At 35.4% G+C, this 20,891-nt stretch overlaps 1 protein-coding gene across 4 annotated transcripts in view; it reads left to right on the top strand.

Moving 5' to 3' along the window:
* The window catches only part of ALCAM (activated leukocyte cell adhesion molecule), a 201,438-nt gene that overhangs the window by 134,440 nt on the left and 46,107 nt on the right, over nt 1-20,891 (top strand). For all 4 annotated transcript variants that reach the window (XM_082460443.1, XM_082460441.1, XM_082460442.1 and 1 more), the window contains exons 2-5: nt 7,943-8,043; nt 11,903-12,122; nt 19,309-19,373; nt 20,596-20,683. In XM_082460443.1, the coding sequence (XP_082316569.1) occupies nt 7,943-8,043; nt 11,903-12,122; nt 19,309-19,373; nt 20,596-20,683 (474 nt within the window). The remainder of the gene's footprint in view (nt 1-7,942; nt 8,044-11,902; nt 12,123-19,308; nt 19,374-20,595; nt 20,684-20,891) is intronic.

The following is a 20,891-nucleotide window of genomic DNA, read 5'->3' as shown; positions in this document are numbered from 1 at the left end:
CAATTCATTTGCACAAATATATCTCTAAAATTTCTGTAGAACTGGAATTTAGTTTTTATGTTGTAACCTCTGAGCCAATTATAATGTGATTAACCCTTCTATGGCACCTAACAGGGATAGAGAGCTAAAAAAAAAAAAAAAGCTTTTAAGGATGATGATGCTTTTAAAGTATCAGTGCAATAAAAAATAATTAACCATGCTAAATTACAGCATGTAAAATAGACTCTGATGAATTCTGGTCCTATATTATTCTATATTTTTTGCTGTACTTCTGCTTGAAATGTGGTAGCAGATTCTGATGTTTAAGTGACCTCAACTCAAATGTCTAGTTGTCAGCAATGCAAAGAGAATGATTACCCTGACCTTGATAGTCCTTAAGAACTACTTTATACAGAAAAAGAAATTCTCATCAATATTGCCAAAATTATTACAGTTTTATTATTTTAATTAGAAATATAAAGTGTTCACCTAACTTCAAAAGGCTGCCAGTCTGTTTCAGTGCCTCTTTAAATTATTTGCTATATAAAATGCATAACTATAATTATCTTGTACTTTATGATCACTTGCCTGAGAATTCTACGTGTGAGAATTATTTGGTCAAGAGATTTTTCTTATGCTATGCTTATCTCATTTTATTCCCACTGAATTCTCCTATGTAGCCTTTCTAGGTTCTATTGTTCTTTATCTTTAGCTAATAATTCTTCATAAGAATCATTAAATTATTACACGCCGCTTCTCAAATATAACACATATTTTTTTTAAAAAAAATTATTTATTTATTTTTGGCTGTGTTAGGTCTTCGTTTCTGTGCGAGGGCTTTCTCTAGTTGCGGGAAGCGGGGTCCACTCTTCATTGCGATGCGCGAGCCTCTCACTATCGCGGCCTCTCTTGTTGCGGAGCACAGGCTCCAGACGCGCAGGCTCAGTAATTGTGGCTCACGGGCCCAGTTGCTCCGCAGCATGTGGGATCTTCCCAGACCAGGGCTCGAACCCGTGTCCCCTGAATTGGCAGGCAGATTCTCAACCACTGCGCCACCAGGGAAGCCCAACATGTATTTTTTTTAAACATCTTTATTGGAGTATAGTTGCTTTACAATGTTGTTAGTTTCTGCTCTATAACGAAGTGAATCAGCTATATGTATACATATATCCCCATGTCCCCTCCCTCTTGCATCTCCCTCCCACCCTCCCTATCCCACCCCTCTAGGTGGTCACAAAGCACCAAGCTGATCTCTCTGTGCTATGTGGCTGCTTCCCACTAGCTATCTATTTTACAGGGGACGGGGAAGGGGAAGGTGGGACAAAGTGAGAGAGTAGCATTGACATATATACACTACCAAACGTATTTATGTTTTACTTTATGTCAGGACATTTTGATAGCAACAGTGATAATAATAATTCATAACACTATGTTAAAATTTTAAAACACATTTAATACGAAAGGTGATTTATTTAGCCCAGGTTAAAGTATCTTATGACATATGCATATACACATAGACATAACATGTATAGCACAGAAATTCACACCCTTGTGCACACACACATTTCCTTCTATATTTTATATTTTGCCTCTTTGAGGAAGGACATCATAGGCATTCTATATTTGCAATTGTATCCAATAATCTCTATGCTACAAAACCATGAATAATTTAACCAACTGATATTACAGGGAGATAATTGCAGGGGAATTCTAGTCAGCTAAATTTAATTCAGACTTGGCAATCCCTAGGGGGTTAGAGATATTAGCCCTCCCACATGTGTAAGCCTTAGTCTTTCTATCAGATGAACCTGGAACCCTTATACTCTTACCCGAAGAGGAAAGTTGATGATTATAACAAACTTGAAAATTATTTCTAAAATCATCATGACTGTGGCTCCTAATGCCACAAGTGATAATGCAAATGATTATCATGCATTCTGCCCTCAGTCTGTGGACCAGGGCTTCTATCTGTAACTATCGCCCTTTTACCTACTGCCCTCATTCTTGTCAGATCTATTTCCCTTACATTTGCTGTGCTCTTAAGAGTCCTGTCCTGGCTAATTTTGGATATCGAGCTGTCACTGCAAGACTCAATCCATGAATTTGCAAATACTTTTAAAAAAACTCTTTGCTTTGTGGTCATCACAAGTAAGGAAGAAGTCACTTCTTAGTGTCATTTGCAGATCACATAGCACAAACAATTCTTAATTTCTCTTGAAAGGGAAGGGAGAAATGTTCTATCCTGTAGTTTAATCCATAAACTCATAAGAATGTTGGCTTTGTGTTTGTTTCTCTTCAAGTAAGAGAGTGCCATCCAAGCCCAAATCCATGTTCCTTACACATCAAAGACAGTATATGACAGCCTTTGCAGTATTTGGTAAGAAAAAGAATTCTCAAAGTTCCAGTGTTGTCAACTCCTCCCTGGTTTTTAAAGATGTTAATTTGATAACCAAAATGGAACGGATGGAACAAGATTCAAATGAAAAATCATCCTATTAGATGCCCAGTAAATGCCAGACATTGTCCCTGGGATACAGTGATTAAAAATATATGGTCCTAAATTTTTAGAAATGCACAACCTTCCAAGACTGAACCAGGAAGAATTGGAAAATATGAACAGACCAATCACAAGCACTGAAATTGAAACTGTGATTAAAAATCTTCCAACAAACAAAAGCCCAGGACCAGATGGCTTCACAGGCAAATTCTGTCAAACACTTAGAGAAGAGCTAACACCTATCCTTCTCAAACTCTTCCTAAATATAGCAGAGGGAGGAACACTCCCAAACTCATTCTATGAGGCCACCATCACCCTGATGCCAAAACCAGACAAAGATGTCACAAATAAAGAAAACCACAGGCCAATATCACTGATGAACATAGATGCACAAATCCTCAACAAAATACTAGCAAACAGAATCCAACAGCACATTAAAAGGATCATACACCATGATCAAGTGGGGTTTATCCCAGGAATGCAAGGATTCTTCAATATATGCAAATCAATCAATGTGATACACCATATTAACAAATTGAAGGAGAAAAACCATATGATCATCTCAATCGATGCAGAGAAAGCTTTCAACAAAATTCAACACCCATTTATGATAAAAACCCTGCAGAAAGTAGGCATAGAGGGAACTTTCCTCAACATAATAAAGGGCATATATGACAAACCCACAGCCAACATCATCCTAAATGGTGAAAAACTAAAACCATTTCCACTAAGATCAGGAACAAGACAAGGTTGCCCACTCTCACCACTATTATTCAGCATAGTTTTGGAAGTTTTAGCTACAGCAATCAGAGAAGAAAAAGAAATAAAAGGAATCCAAATTGGAAAAGAAGTAAAACTGTCACTGTTTGCAGATGACTTGATACTATACATAGAGAATCCTAAAGATGCTACTAGAAAACTACTAGAGCTAATCAATGAATTTGGTAAAGTAGCAGGATACAAAATTAATGCACAGAAATCTCTTGCATTCCTATACACTAATGATGAAAAATCTGAAAGAGAAATTATGGAAACACTCCCATTTACCATTGCAACAAAAAGAATAAAATACCTAGGAATAAACCTACCTAAGGAGACAAAAGACCTGTATGCAGAAAATTATAAGACACTGATGAAGGAAATTAAAGATGGTACAATTAGAAGGAGAGATATACCATGCTCTTGGATTGGAAGAATCAATATTGTGAAAATGACTCTACTACGCAAAACAATCTACAGATTCAATGCAATCCCTATCAAACTACCACTGGCATTTTTCACAGAACTAGAACAAAAAATTTCACAATTTGTATGGAAACACAAAAGACCCCGAATAGCCAAAGCAATCTTGAGAAAGAAAAGAGGAGCTGGAGGAATCAGGCTCCCGGACTTCAGACTATACTACAAAGCTAAAGTAATCAAGACTGTATGGGACTGGCACAAAAACAGAAAGATAGATCAATGGAACAGGATAGATATCCCAGAGATAAACCCATGCACATATGGTCACCTTATCTTTGATAAAGGGGACAAGAATATACAGAGGAGAAAAGACAGCCTCTTCAATAAGTGGTGCTGGGAAAACTGGACAGGTATATGTAAAAGTATGAAATTAGAACACTCCCTAACACCATACACAAAAATAAACTCAAAATGGATCAAAGACCTAAATGTAAGGCCAGACACTATCAAACTCTGAGAGGAAAACATAGGCAGAACACTCTATGACATAAATCACAGCAAGATCCTTTTTGACCCAGCTCCTAGAGAAATGGAAATAAAAACACAAATAAACAAATGGGACCTAATGAAACTTAAAAGCTTTTGCACAGCAAAGGAAACCATAAACAAGGCGAAAAGACAAACCTCAGAATGGGAGAAAATATTTGCAAATGAAGCAACTGACAAAGGATTAATCTCCAAAATTTACAAGCAGCTCAATATCAAAAAAACAAACAATGCAATCCAAAAATGGGCAGAAGACCTAAATAGGCATTTCTCCAAAGAAGATATACAGATTGCCAACAAACACATGAAAGAATGCTCAACATCACTAATCATTAGAGAAATGCAAATCAAAACTACAATGAGGTATCACCTCACACCAGTCAGAACGGCCATCATCAAAAATTCTACAAACAATAAATGCTGGAGAGGGTGTGGAGAAAAGGGAACCCTCTTGCACTGTTGGTGGGAATGTAAATTGATACAGCCACTATGGAGAACAATATGGAGGTTCCTTGAAAAACTAAAAATGGAACTACCATACGACCAAGCCATCCCACTACCGGGCATATACCCTGAGGAAACCATAATTCAAAAAGAGTCATGTACCACAATGTTCATTGCAGCTCTATTTACAATAGCCCTGACATGGAAACAACCTAAGTGTCCATCTACAGATGAATGGATAAAGAAGACGTGGCACATATATACAATGGAATATTACTCAGCCATAAAAAGAAACAAAATTGAGTTATTTGTAGTGAAGTGGATGGACCTAGAGTCTGTCATACAGAGTGAAGTAAGTCAGAAAGAGAAAAACAAATACCGTATGCTAACACATATATATGGAATCTAAGAAAAAAAAAATGGTCATGAAGAACCTAGGGGCAAGATGGGAATAAAGACACAGACCTACTAGAGAATGGACTTGAGGATATGGAGAGGGGGAAGGGTAAGCTGTGACAAAGTGAGAGAGTGGCATGGACATATATACACTACCAAACGTAAAATAGATAGCTAGTGGGAAGCAGCCGCATAGCACAGAGAGATCACCTCGGTGGGTGCTTTGTGACCACCTAGAGGGGTGGGATAGGGAGGGTGGGAGGGAGGGAGACGCTAGAGGGAAGAGATATGGAAACATATGTATATTTATAACTGATTCACTTTGTTATAAAGCAGAAACTAACACACCATTGTAAAGCAATTATACTCCAATAAAGATGTTAAAAAAATATATATATATATATATATGGTCCTCTTCCTGCTGTGATTGTGCTTTCATCATGCTAATACATTATGTACTTGAAATTCATACAGCTTTAAAATCAATTATAAAAATTATAAAATTTTTAAATTTTTAAATCAATTATAAAATATAGAATTATAAAATTTGGTGTATATTAAAGTTCTATAGAGAAGAGGAAAGAAAAATGGTCTGTACGAAAGAGCAAAGCATTAAAGTTTTTGGAAAAGGAATTTGTTTCCCTGTACCTAGCAAGGGATTCACCTCATTGGTACCTAAGCTGTGTAAACTGTTTTCACTCCTTGACCAACCATGGGAGCACTGCAGTTGTCGAAAGAAGGTGTGTTTTTATAATTATAGGAGATAATTAGAGGTGCGTGTCTTGCCATAATTTAAGGAAGAGATTCACATTATCTTAGAGTCATTACATATTCAAGTGTCTTGCTATATATTGATGAAAAAACCAAAATATTAAAGCACAAAATGGTTTCCATGGTTTGGCAAACCTGCATGAACAGATTCTAAAATACATGATACAAGTTCCATATTTAATATCCAATGTAGAAAACAAGTACTCTATTGTGAAATAAAGCAATTTCTTAACTGTCATCACTTTGCCTGTCTGCCACCACATATCTAAATCCTAACAATTTTTTATTTTAACAAGGCTGAAGAGACCTTATAGTCTTATGCTCTTCAATGATTTATAGTAAAAAGGAAGTATGGTTGACACTAAACAATTAAAAATTTGGAAAATTGTAATTTTTTTTAACATCTTTATTGGAGTATAATTGCTTTACAATGGTGTGTTCGTTTCTGCTTTATAACAAAGTGAATCAGTTATACATATACACCTATCCCCATATCTCTTCCCTCTTGCGTCTCCCTCCCTCCCACCCGGTAATTTTTCATTATAAAACAGAATGTAATAAAAATTTTAGTAAAATTTTGTCTCTAATAGCAAGTTAAAAACACATTCTCATGGCTTATACTTTGTATTCTTTATTTTAACAATGTTAAAAATGCTGGAAAGTAGTTGTGCAGTATATTTACATGAAATTTGTGTTCTTTGTAATGCTTTTGTTCACTGGAGAAAATTGCTTTAAAGGAAAGTAGCTTCCTCAGTTGACAGAATTTTAAAATAGGAATTTTATTACCTTTTCTTTCTTTACTAAGGTTAATGATTTTTATCCCTATATGAAATTTTTATATGTTGTGATTGATGGGTAACAGAGAAAGATAGTATCCACCCTGTCTTGTTTCTTCAGAAAGTCATAAGATGGTCTTATTCATGTGTTGTAAATTGCCTTAGCTTTGCACTTTAGCACCACCTGGTGGACAAAATATCATTTCTTTTTCTTTTCAGTTTAAAATAAAGTTAGCCCTGTCACACTCTGCATCCAATTATGACATATCTTAATAGGTATTTAATTGCAAATGTATCTAACTTTAAAGATAGTTGTAAACAAAATAAGGTAAAAAGATCTAATATATTTCCTAAGTACTATACAATTGCCAAGTTAAATGCCTATGTTTCTTTAAACTTCATAAATATATACAGATTTGAATAGTATGTTACATACGTATGCAAAAATGTGGGTATTGTTGATAATTTAATTATTGAGCATCACATTCTTTTCAATAAAGAATTAAATAAGACCAGGAAGTTTTCTGTACCTTAGTAGCAAACTATTGCTTAAATTAGATTGTCTACCCAAAAAGCAGTGTAATCACTTCATGAAGAAATCTCATACTACAAATACTTTTTTTTTTTGGCTGCCACGCAGTTTGCAGGTTCTTAGTTCCCCAACCAAGGATTGAACCCGTGCCCTCAGTAGTGAAAGCGTGGAGTCCTAACCACTGGAGCGCCAGGGAATTCCTTACAAATTCTTTTCCTGTTAATATTTTATGTATAATTGAAATGAAAACTAGTATTTTAACCATTGCTACTGTAAAGCAGGCCATTTTCATGCTCATTTTGCCACTTATATTTAAGATTCAGTTGTGGTCTTATATGTATTAGTTCTTAGTTTTTAATAGTTTTTAAAATTTTTTGAATTTAAACTTAACAATATTTTCAAATGAAAAACACAAACATATTTAAAGCTAGTTTTGAGAATTTTAAGCATGATAATCTCTTTGTATAGTGCCACATTTCTATGAAATATAGTGAAGTTTTTTCTTATGAAATACAGTGAAGGTGAAAAGAAACCCTCAGATTCCACACTGTTCCTTTGGCATACACTACTTATCTATTCCTCTCTAAAACTGAGAGGTTTATAGATTTGAACTGTGTGACATTTGAAGGCTTAGTAGCTAAATAAGAGCTGTTGATATTTATAGGAAATATGTTCTAACTACATACTTTGTTGTATGTCATTTAAGATAAAATTATAATACATAACCTTCATTAAGACATGCATCTTGAACTGAAGTTATTTACTTTATTTCAAGAAAACATTTAAACTCTTCTCTCTCGTGTTCCTTTTTTTCTAAAGGTCTTGGATGGTATACTGTAAACTCAGCATATGGAGATACCATTGTCATGCCTTGCCGACTCAGTGTACCTCAGAATCTCATGTTTGGCAAATGGAAATATGTAAGTGTGACCTACCTTGGACTTGGTTAATTGCCTCTAGTTTTTGAAAGAAAATTCCTTCTGTGAGTAAATGTGACTTTCAAATTAATGTAATGGCAATATTCAGCTGTGGGTATAAATGTAAAAGGATGAAATTAATGAGTCGAATATGTCAAAAGAATAATTCCTAAGTCTTACATAACAAATGCTATTTTAAAATAAAGCCAATAAATAGGTAATTCTTAGCTCAAATTAGTCTGAAAGATTCACCCTGAAGTGTCTGAGGCAGAAGAAAAGGCAGAGTTCCAGGGTAAAATCAGTGGAGTATAGGACAGAGCTTAGTGGAAGATGGCAGCCTTTTTCTACACACTCATGTTTTGTTTGGTGTGGTTACTGCAAAGGCAAGATGCACCAGAAGCCAGAGCATTCAAATGTTCACTGAAAATTAGTCATCCGTATTAGAAGCCTGTTACTGGTACTTGGTCTTAGAACTCAGTCGAAGTGGTAGGTCCTTTTATGCTGATTTTATTCATTTTTTGCAGATAGCAAAATCATATTTTCTCAGGTATCAAGGTACCGATGGGTCTGGAAATGAAGGGTAGATATCCTGGTAGGTGATGTGGAAAGGCTAGGTAACTTTGATAAAATATCTCAATTTCATTACCAAGACGAACAAAAGGTGTCTGTGTGGCACAATTTCCCATTGCTAAATCACAGAGACTCACAATGGTTTGCAAGCTTAAAAAGAGGACATATGTTTCATTGAACACAACTGGCAAATTTTCCCTAGGTCCATGAAATGTTAAAAGGTATTTGAATAGGAAAAGGATTTGATGGTCCAATAATTTTTTTTGACTTTAGGCATAGATTTTTATTATGTATTATTCTTACACATGTAAAAAAAGCAGAATTAATTGGTTGATATATTCCTGAAAGCATCTTACACTTCTGAATTGCTTCAAATCCAATCACACTTCTATATTACTTTAATTCTTGTGATGATCCAATAATTTTTGAAAAGTTTTTTTACTGCAGTACTTCTCAGAGCCTTTCCTATATTAAGATACATGATGAATTGTCTGAGTTCATTCATTTCTTAAGTTTATTGAACCACACAACTTTTCCTCTCAGATATCTGCAAGAATAAATGTTCTGCAGAATAGAAATGTACATAAGTTGCACCCCAGGGGTAGTATAACACAATCTTTTAAAATATGGTTCTGAAGTCAGACTGACATGTTCTACCATGCATTGGCTGTGGGATTCTGGACGAGTGAATTAATCCCCATTTTCTCATAGAAAAATATGAGATAATAATAATCTTCCTTACAATGTTGTGAAGGTTACATGAAGTAACTCATACCAGAATACTTACCTAGTACTTGGCACATGGTAATTGCACGAAGAGTGTAAGCTGTTATGAGTGTGGGGCTTCTAAGCTCTAAACGCACTGTGTGAAGGGCAGGTGAAGGCAAAAGAAGGAGGTCAGGCAGCATAGCACTTCCCTGATCCCTCCTCCTGTTATCCAGCTCACACTGGGTAATTTTTAACTATTTCTGGCTCCCTATAAAAATGGAAATATGAAATTAAGGCCTATGAGGACAAAGTCTATTAGCACCCCTAAAATTCTAAGGGTCTGGGAGACTACCACCTAATTCACCATTGAGTCAAACTTAATGCTAAAATAAATGGCATACAGTGGTGAAAAACTTCTGTGATTATAGACATTTCTGATGCCGAGGAAATAATTTTCACCTAAATGGAACTGGCACAATGGCAGTGAAAACAAATAATAATGGCAATTTTCAAATTGTTAATGAAACAAAAACCTTCAGCAATAAACTGATGAGATACATTTGAAGTACCATACGCTCTAAAAGCAGTCCTGATTCGCAGACATACTATATAACCTCTAATTTAATGTAATCTGAAAGACAAAGAGCAGATTTGGAAAGAGTGAAAGGGAGCAAACACAGAGGAAAGATGAATTAGTTTCTCTCTTACTGCACGGTAATCTCCCTGTGAATGGAGATCATAGCTCCCTGTGCACCCCGCCCTACCTCACTCCCACCACCTCTTCACCAACATCTGCCTCTGTGCCTGGTACAGAAGAGGCATCTAATGGCTGTCGAGAATGATATAGTGTAGTTATAATGGAGCCAGGCTGTGGAGCTCCAGTCTTGGCCCTGCTGAGATACACTGGCTGGGGCAATGGACCAGTTATTTAACCAATCTCTGTCTCCATTGTCTAAAAATGAAGCCAATATTATGTGTAATTTACAAGGTTGTTATGAATATTAAATCCATTAATGCATGGAAAGCCCAAAGTACCCTGGCATACAGTTAAGTGCTCGAAATTTAATAACTATTATTTCTTGCATAAGTGAACAAATATATTATAGAAATTTAAGATACTGGTCTAACTGGTCTAACATATTTTTCTTAATGAAGAAATGATTTAGTACAAGGATTTGCATTGTAAACCTGTGGCAAAATTAAAAGATTTAAGGAGAATATTACTGATGTATTCAGATATTCAACCAGCTAAACCTTTTGGACTCCAAGATTAGCTTAGTAATTGTCTTAGTCAGCTTGGGCTGTTATAACAAAATACCACAGACTGGATAGTTTAAACAACAGACATTTATTTCTCACAGTTCTGGAGGCTGGGCAGTCCAAAATCAAGGTGCCAGCCAATTCACCTCTTGCGGAGGGCCCTCTTCCTGATTTGCTGACAGCTGCCACTTGCTATGTGCTCACAAAACCTCTTCTTTGTGTTCTCATTGAGAGAGAGAGCTCTCGCGTTTCTTCCTCTTCTTATAAGGGCACTAATCCCATCATGAGGGTACCATCCCCATGACCTCATCTAAACTTCAACACCTCTCAGGGGCCCACCTCCACTAATCCCACACTGGAGGTTAGGGCTTAGGCATATAAATTTAGTTCATAACATTAGTAAATATTAATAATTTTTAAAATGTTACTCCTCATAACACCTTGAAATTTGTCACGCATTTTTGAATGTTTTATCATATTTTATTTTCTCAAAGGCCTTGTGAGGTAAGTAGAAGAGGGATTGGCCCTTATTTTAGATTATTGTTAGTAGGTAAGAGAATGTTTGTGGGAGCAGAGGAAGAAATGAATTATGTCTCAGTGCTCTTGGCATAATTGTATATGCCAGATTTTATATGAAAGCCCTTCGAGCTAAGTTTTAAGATTCAGATAGCAAAACTATGGGTTTTAGTGATTAATCTAATTCTATTGCTTAATGGACATGATCATTTCACAAGGGCAAATACTGTTCCTCCATGAAGACTCATTAAGCTATGTTATGTGTAAAGGTCAACTGTGTCAGTCTGGCTGAAACTGAAAAGTGTGGACACATAAAGTATGTGGATTAAAGTAATGAACATGCTAAAGATAATTGCCCAGGATTTCTAAATGAGTGTTTGCAGCTCAAGTGTATGCTTACTCTGATAGTTAGCTGAAAATCCTTTTGTAACATAACACTTATATGTTTGTTTTCATCTATTTTTTTTCTTTTACATTAGACATAAGGCCAACCCTTGTCATTTTCAAAACAGTTACTAATTCTGTCCTCCAGATGCAAGAAAAGCCTGGATTCCTAAAGCTCTGTCCTTTCATTTTTGTATATTTAAATTGATACCTGTAAAAGAACTTACAGCTTCTCTTCTTATGAAGAGTAATTTTCTATAACCAAAGATTTATATGAGGCACATATCTAAAATTATTCTTCTTGGACCAAACTACAAATTTTGGTGGAATAATACGGCCAAGAAAATTTTGTTATTCTGGCTGTAATCCTGAAACATCTAAAAATGCCTGTTTTTTAAAAATGTATTGTTATTTCAATTTTTAGGAAAAGCCTGATGGCTCCCCAGTATTTATTGCCTTCAGGTCCTCTACAAAGAAAAGTGTGCAGTACGACGATGTACCAGAATACAAAGACAGACTGAACCTCTCAGAAAACTACACTCTCTCTATCAGTAATGCAAAGATCAGTGATGAAAAGAGATTTGTGTGCATGCTCGTAACTGAGGACAACGTGTTTGAGGCACCTACAGTAGTCAAGGTGTTCAGTAAGTAGTCTGCAGTGTAATGCTAAGTGGGATTGATGGCTGGTACTAGAAAATGTTCTTTAGAAAGACGACTGAACTCTCTGTAGTGTCTCCACAGTAGGCATCTATGTAAGAGGACTTCTAGAGATCTTCATTCTGCTCATGCATGCTGTCAGTGAGGAAAACAAAAATCCTGGAATGCAAATAGGAGCTTTGCAATGAGGAACTAAAAGAATATTCTGTTGTTTTGTTGGGTAAAATTTCCTGTGATATGAAATAGTGCTAAATGAAAACTGGCATGTGATCCTTTACTTTCACTGACGTACAAATAAATGTTCTGTGATACATATTGATACATAGATATATAATACACGCACATATTCATGCATATCATGCTTACATATATATGAATTAGGCTAAACCATATAAAAGTTACCATTTGACATTGTAAAAACAATAAAATACTGGGCTTCCCTGGTGACGCAGTGGTTGGGAATCTGCCTGCCAATGCAGGGGACACGGTTTCAAGCCCTGGTCTGGGAAGATCCCACATGCCGCGGAGCAACTAGGCCCGTGAGCCACAACTACTGAGCCTGCGCGTCTGGAGCCTGTGCTCCGCAACAAGAGAGGCCGCGATAGTGAAAGGCCCACGCACCGCGATGAAGAGTGGCCCCCACTTGCCGCAACTAGAGAAAGCCCTAGCACAGAAACGAAGACCCAACACAGCCAAAAATAAATAAATAAATAAATAAAATTTTTTTAAAAAAACAATAAAATACAAACAAGAGACCTAAGTTTTCTATATATGTATATACATGTGTGTGTCTATGTGTGTGTACACACACACATTTTGACCTTTAATGCTTAATGCTTGTTGATTTACTTCTTGAGACTGTTCAAGCGGTTTAGAAAATTGCCCTAAAATAAAGAAGTTCACCACACTCTAAATGTGTACATGGAATCCACCAAGGGGAAAAAGTAGAGGAGGGTTGGAGCAAGAAAATATTGTAGAAGAAACTTGTAATAATTACTGGAGGTTACTTTGCCTCATGATAATATATAGTTAATGTGCGTGTACAAATAGCTACGCAAATGAATGACTTGAGAAGTTCTAATTAAAACTTTTTATCTTTTAATATTCTAATAAAATATCCCACCTTCATTACATCTTAATATCTTAGAAATTACAGGGAGAAAAATAGGTCTCGAAAGTTTCAGAATGCTAGTCTTTTTTAATTAGGGAAGAAGGTCTCACTTTTCAGTTTTTTCCTCTGCTTTCTGATAACGTGACAGCACCTAGAAATTATTAAAATAAACAGGGAAGAAAGAAACCCAGAGGGCCTTGCTACTACAGCAATTAACCGTGGATTTTTCCTGTTTCTCTTATAATGCCTATACAACTAAGTAGGACTGTCCCTTAAGCATTTATATGGACTTCAGTGCTCCTATGGACTCATGACAAGGATTCAGTGCTTATACTATCAAGGAGACCTTTGTTCTCCCGAAGAACCTTGTAAAAGCATAGTACACGTTTCAGTTGATTACCTTTCAGCTTAGAAGGTACTTTCCAGAAACCATCCACTCAACTCAATCATTTTATGGATCAAACCAAGTACCAAGCATTTCCCAGTTATGCCCCCTTCCATGAAACACCCCGGATAATCTCCATCCTGTATTTGCCAAAGTCCCATGTATTTTTTCTTTCTTGTCTTTTATTTCACTTTGATGTTATTAGGAAGATGGATGGTGTGCTGCTAAAAACACTTTTTCTAAAGTGAGCAACCAAAATCTTTTAATTAGGCCATGAGGTCGTAAATATAAGTACACAAGAATGTACTGCAGTAGGTACAGAGATTAAGTCACAGCATTCTAAAGTTATGTGTATTGATTTGTCATTGTCATGTTTCTTTGTTATTATGTTAAAATTACCAAATATCAAGACAGTCTACAAGAAAGTTGAGAAAATTCAGGTTGTTCCATTTCGAAGAAACATTTGTGACAATTTTCAGAATATAATTTTTTAAATGCCAAAAAAGTTCATTTGGCCTAATTTGATAAAATTTGTAAGCTGTTTCGGAATACAGAGGATTTCTATGGTTATAAAAACACACTCACACCCTGCATACCATCAGCTCCCCCTACCCCTTTCTCTTTTGAATGTTGTTGAAAACAAAGTGATTCTCAGAAACAGAATTTGCATTCCAGGCTCTGGGCCAGAGAGAATTTAAATAGACAAGTTACACACTTTTGAAAATGGGGTTTTATACTAGAAACTGTGGGACCCTCCAAGTCCAATTAAATAAACAGCACAGCTCATGATGAAGAAAGAGTTTGCAAGAGCATATAAGGGCTTTGCTTCTTTAAAAATAATGAATTGACTTTGGATCGTTATTTGTGAAGCAAATGGCAGCTGTGACATGGAGGCTTTCATTCTACACATGTATATATTGCAGTCACTTAAGAGTTACTAGGCTCATCAATCAGTCCTCTGTTTCCTTCTGTCGAGTCGCCTAGCACCTAGCAACATGCACTGTGTACCACAGAATGAGTGTGGTTAACGTGACCTAATCCCAGATCAGTTTGCTGCAGTGTCCTCCTGACGAGCACAAACTGTTTTTATTCAAACTAGAGGTCATGACTGATGACTTTATTACTTCTGATGTAGGTTTGTTTATTCAGTTTTAAGCTATATCTCAGATGCAAGAAATCATGCCCATAAAGCAGACCAGATCCAAGTAAGTCCCATGCTTTGTCACCACTAATGAGGCATTTTTGTTTGGTTGGTTGGTTAGTCGTTGAATGGCATCATAGTCAAACAGTTTGCATTTAACGCACATTTGAAGTTAATAAAACCATCCCTTAGCAAGAGTAGATCTTAGAGGTTGAATGCTTGCCCAGAGAGCCAAATGGCTGTCAGTGATATAATGGAAAAATCACTGAACTGGTCATCAGGAGATCTGGCTTTGTTAGATCTGCTGCTAATTTCTGACCTTGGGCAAGTGACTTCACCAGTCAGGGCAGGGGCTTCAATTCCCTCCTCATCAGTAAATGAGTACTTTGGATTAGGCAGTGGTTTTCCCACTCTGTTCCTAGGATCCTCTTGACGTGCTAATGAATAGGGCTGAGGAGGGTGAGGAGCTAGCTGCTTCTACTTGATTAGCTATAATTCGCCCACTCAATATTTCGAAGCTTTTTCATGATATTTTGTTCAGGGGGAAAAAAGGGAGAAGGGCTTGAGTACTAAAAAGCATTTGAAAACCACAATCCAGCCTAATCTTCTGCACTGGTGTGTGTGGTATTAAAAGGAAGACTGTTCCTGTGACTTTCACCTGGACCAACCAGCTCTCCTAGTGATGGTTGACATCACAGTGTTATTTGAGCTTTCATTGGGACACTGTTCTCAATATTTTATCAAAACTGAGCATCCCTCCTCCCACCCTCCCTGTGAAAGTTATTCAACTTTCAACTGCAAGTCATTTTTATTTTTTCAGAATGAAGGAAGCAGAAAATACCTTTTTAACAAATGAGATCTACACTGTATATTTCATTTTGATTCTTTAAATATAAAAAATACCTTTTCCCATCTCATAAGGAAAATAAACGATTTCATGCTCACAGTGATCTACTTAAAGTATATCAAGAGTTGATTGCTGACAAAGTACTGAGAGAAGCACCCTTGACTCAATGTAACCAGTGCACCTGCCTTTTCTTGCTCTCCTCCCATATCAAACTGAGCCATCCTCTGTGTGAGGATTTTGAGAATAACACTCATGCATTTGGGTGATATAGAGCAGTTTTGCATTCATCACTCCATCCTCACCTGGCTGTGAAACTCTTGACAAAATTATTTTACTAATGCAAATAAATTTGTGGTATGACTTTTCCTTTCAATTCTATACTTAGTTATGAATCCTTGAATCATATTAAGACATAATTCACATAAAGTTTTTTTAAAACACTTTGGAACCAATATGCAATTTTGCTAAAATAGTACACATCCTCTTTTATGGTCTTCTAATACTCATCGATTGTTACAAGCTAATATAAGAGAAAGTTACATACAAAATATGTATTTGATATAGAGGGTTTGAAACAAAAGTTTGAGAAAATAACTCAGAGAAATGCAATAGGTATTACCATTACTTTCTCAATACCCACTGTGACTCTCTCTTCTAAATGGAAAAGTGAATAATAGTACAAAGAGGACTAAATTTTAAGCATACTTTCATCAGGTTTTCCTGGGTTTGCTGCAGTTTTATTTTATTGAAATAAGAATAAATTTTAGAAAGTGTTTATGGAAACAAAGCACACATGGCCATGTGGAAAAGACCAACAATTGTAACACATCGGTATTTATGGTTATATGGGGTTTATAAGTCAAAGTAGAGGAATATATTTGACATTAGAGGAAGTATGTTCCAACTGAATTGGTATCTGATTTTGGTGAACTAGAAATTAGTACAACTTAACAAAACTGCCCATCCTCATTTTCTATTAAGAGCCTAATTTTTTGGAGGATTTTTCAAATCTCTGTATATATTCCAGGCATAGATAGTACTGAGGAAACAAAAAACTATTTGCTCTTTTTTTCTTGTTAATCTTGACACTTGATCAACCACAAAAATTAATTTAATATCTTACCTCTCTTGAGCTTTCAGAGAGGTGTCACTGAATAACTGATTTTAGTTCCCAGAGAACTTACACTTACTCAAGCTCCAAGATTTTTGTTCTGTTTAAATATTTTGGATGCAGCCCTCTCTCAAAGGTATTAGACGTTTGCCATAAAACATTGAATTCTGAACATAATTTAAGGTTTTGTTTTTTTTTTAAGGTTTTATCAATAACTCAGAGTTGTAATTATGAACATTAATGATGTTACATTAAAATAGTGGTAAAACCAAGACTTACTGATTTGTATTGGAGAAGGCTTTAATCCCCTACCACATGTTTCCCAGGAATTGCTATTTATGTTGTTTTGATTTTTATAATTTATTTTTTCTAATTGAAAAAATTTTTTTAATTGAAGTATACTTGATTTACAATATTATATTAGTTTCAGGTGTACAGCAGTGATTCAATATTTTTATAGATTATACTCCATTTAAAGTTATTACAAAATAATGGCTATATTTCCCTGTGTTTCACAATATATCCCTGTTACTTATTAATTTTTGTACATGGTGATTTTTACCTCTTAACCCCCTGCACATATCTTGTCCCTACCCCTTTTCCTTTCCCCACTGGTAACCACTAGTTTGTTCTATATATCAGTGAATGTATTTCTGTTTTGTTATATTCATTCGTTTTATTTTTTATATTCCACATATTAGTGATAACATACAGTATTTGTCTTTTTCTGTCAGACTTCTTTCACTAAGCATAAATACCCTCCAGGTCCATTCATGTTGTTGCAAATGGCAAAATTTCAGTCTTTTATATGGCTGACTAGTATTCCATTAGGTGTGTGTGTGTGTGTGTGTGCATGTGTGTATACACACATGTAACATCTTTATGTGTGATGGACACTTAGGTTTCTTCTGTATCTTGTGTATTGTAAATAATGCTGCTAAAAACATAGGGGTACATGAATCTTTATGAATTAGAGTTTTTCTTTTCTTTGAATATATGCCAGGAGTGAAATTGCTGGATCAGTTTTTTATATTTTGTCAGTTTTTTATATTTTTGGTCATATTCCTAACAATCAGGTAGCCAGGTGTCACTTCTTCTTTGTGTTAATGTAATTGTCTGTTATGCTTTTCTATTTTTCTATGTTTCTTTTTTCCATTTTTTTTAATCTTTCTTATATTTTCTTTCCAATCTGTGCATTTAGAATATAGATAATCACTCTTCAGAAAATTGTATCAAGAGAATTATACTTCTAGAATTAATAGTAAATAGGCCTCTTATAATTAAAGTGTAAGCTCAACAGATAGGCAGATTCACTATTATTATTAATTATTCTAATTTCTAATATAAAACAATTGCAAAGGGAAAATTAACTCAAGATATTAACCTGAAGAAGCTTACGTTATTTTTGCATACAATCTTGGTGATACCCATCTTGCTGTTCCAAAGACTTTTTGTCTTCATCCTTGTTTTCTATAATGGTCTGGGTAGGTAACATGTCTGATAACTGAATTCCAAATTGAGTAATAATTATACAAAAGCAATTTAGTTTAGTTTGGTAATCAAAATTAAAAGTGTAGAGATGGTAGACAATAAGACTATGGATGAGAGAATAGCTGGTTGTTTTTATTTGTCTATTTATTTGAAAATAGAATAGTTCTCCATGAGACTCACAAAAATCAATGACAATGAGGAAATACCCATTTTCTATAGACTAATTGTTAGAGCTAATTAAAAAGTTTAAAAATCCATCAATGATAGATAACTAATAGCTAAGAATAAAATAAGTTTAAATAATATCTTCTTGCTGCAATTTGTAATCAATTTTTCCCGAAGCCTCTATTAGAATTTATGCTTACCGAACTTCCTATATTTAAAACGCTTCTGTCCATTATCTCATGTTCCAAATTTGAAAGATTTTCTCACATTTATAGTTTCATAATATAACTTCATTTAAAAGATAAGGTGTGAGATACACAGGAAACTTGGGCTTCTACATCCCTTAGCCACTTTGCATTTCCCATGATTTTAGAGCAGTGATTCTTAAACTCCACTGTGCCTAAGAATCCCCAATGGAACTTGTTTAAAAAGTAGGTTTATAGGATTTTCCCCAGATATGCTGATTTAGTAGGCCAGGTAGCGCTCAGAAATCTGCATTTTAAATAAGCACCCCTGTGATTCAGATTCATATGGACTCAAGTTTTCCTCTAAGGAGATGGAAATTATTAAGTAGAAAGTGCACATGGTAATCAATTGCAGATAACATATCCTCTTTAGTATATTAACCTCTGTTTACAATCTAAACCGTACTCACTGTTTATAAAGCATCCTGAAAACATTAGCAATATTTTATTCACAGGAATAATAAGCACTTAAAATAATATTTAATATAATAAAGCAAATATTTGGAAGGGGTAAACTAACCAGATTTCTTAATTACAGAATATATGGGAAATCTATTTTTTATTTTGTTGCTTATTTTTCTACTTTGAGTAAATGAATTATTTTTCTATAAACCGAATCACAAATGTTCATTTCCTTCTCCCACATGCACTTAAAATCTTTCTCTACTTAACTTTAGAGCAACCATCTAAACCCGAAATTGTAAGCAAAGCCCCGTTTCTTGAAACAGAGAAGCTTAAAAAGGTAAGAACTTGTTTTTGATTAATTGCCTTTCCTAAGCCTAGCATTGAATGCCTTCTCCTGGCCTCAGATGCCAGGACAAATAAGATAGACTTTGCTCTGTGGAGCTGACAGTGTTCCAGGTGCCAGTCAGAAAGTCTGCACAAGGTAGAGAGGAGACACAGAGGAAGGCGTGGTCATTTCTGAAGGGAGGAGAGGGAGATGAGAGTAAAAAAAGGCGTAAGTCTTTCTTGTTTGAACGAAATGGATGTTTAATGAAGAAATGACACATGAGTAGATTTTCTCCAGACCAAAGGTAAAAAGGGCTTTCCAACAATATGAAATAATACCATGTTAAAGAAAATGGCATGTTTGGGAAACACATTATTTGCGTTACTGGAATTTTGGGTGCTCAGCCAGTGGGCAAGAGAGTGCAGTAAGAGATAAATCTCGAGAGTTAAAGAGAAGCTGGATTATGACAAGCCTTCTGTCATGTATAGTGTTTGGTCTCTATCTTATTGACAAATTAAACTATTGAAAAGTTGAAGTTAAGGGATAAGATCAGATTTAAACAATTACAGTAGCAGAGGTTTGAAGGAAGTCTGTATTGAAGGAGGGACAAAACTGGGGTTCCATATATGAGCACATCACTTGATTCATAATCTCATTTTCACTAACTAAAATAGCCAAATTTTCCTTGGCTGGGGGAAGAAGCAAGTTCAGAATTCTTTGAATCAGATTGAATTTGACTGCATAGTACAACACTAAATATTAAGAACGCATGTGAAGTAAAGTGGTGGGGATTATAGATCGTGGTAAGTATATGTCATCTGAAATAAACGTAGCATGAAGCTGGAGAGGCAGCCTCATTTTAACACCATTAATGATTCTTGAATACACAGATCTATGAACCATGGTAATAGCCAATGTTAATATAGTTATGTTATTTAGTTAATGTTAAAACTGAATACTGTCAAAATGAATCGGGTAATGCTTTTAAATGAATGTGATTTTATTAATGGTGGCAGCATCTATTGCACATTTTAAAATGGGCAAGACCATAATTTTAAGCACAAAACATTGTTTTTATACAAGAGTGCATTCATTCAGTCCTTAGTCAAGGCTTGGAAAATGAATGGGTCAGGAAATCGTTGGAGTAACTCTGCATCCCTTGAGGAGTTTGGGGCTTTCAAATGGACAACCACTGATGCAACCAAGGTTGTGATATTTCCTCTTTATTTTGCAGTTGGGTGAGTGCATTTCAAAAGACAGTTATCCGGATGGCAACATCACGTGGTACAGGAATGGAAAAGTTCTGCAACCCCTTGAAGGAGGTGGGTAAGAAGTGGGCAATAAATTCAGATGACATGTTTTGCCTTTCTCTTGTCTAAGCATTCCTTAGACTATCCTGAGTCTAAATGCATTGCCCTCTTTTGATCTATGACTCTATACTTTGTTACTTTAAGTATCCATTAAATCAGAAGGGATTTTTAAAACATCATTTTAGACCTTGTGCAGAAGAATCAAGAGCAGAGAAAATTA

This window comes from Balaenoptera physalus, assembly GCF_965194825.1.
Source record: "Balaenoptera physalus genome assembly, chromosome: 4".
NCBI lineage: Eukaryota > Metazoa > Chordata > Mammalia > Artiodactyla > Balaenopteridae > Balaenoptera > Balaenoptera physalus.
The sequence above is the reverse complement of the archived record's forward strand: the minus strand, read 5'-3'. Positions and strand labels throughout refer to the sequence as shown.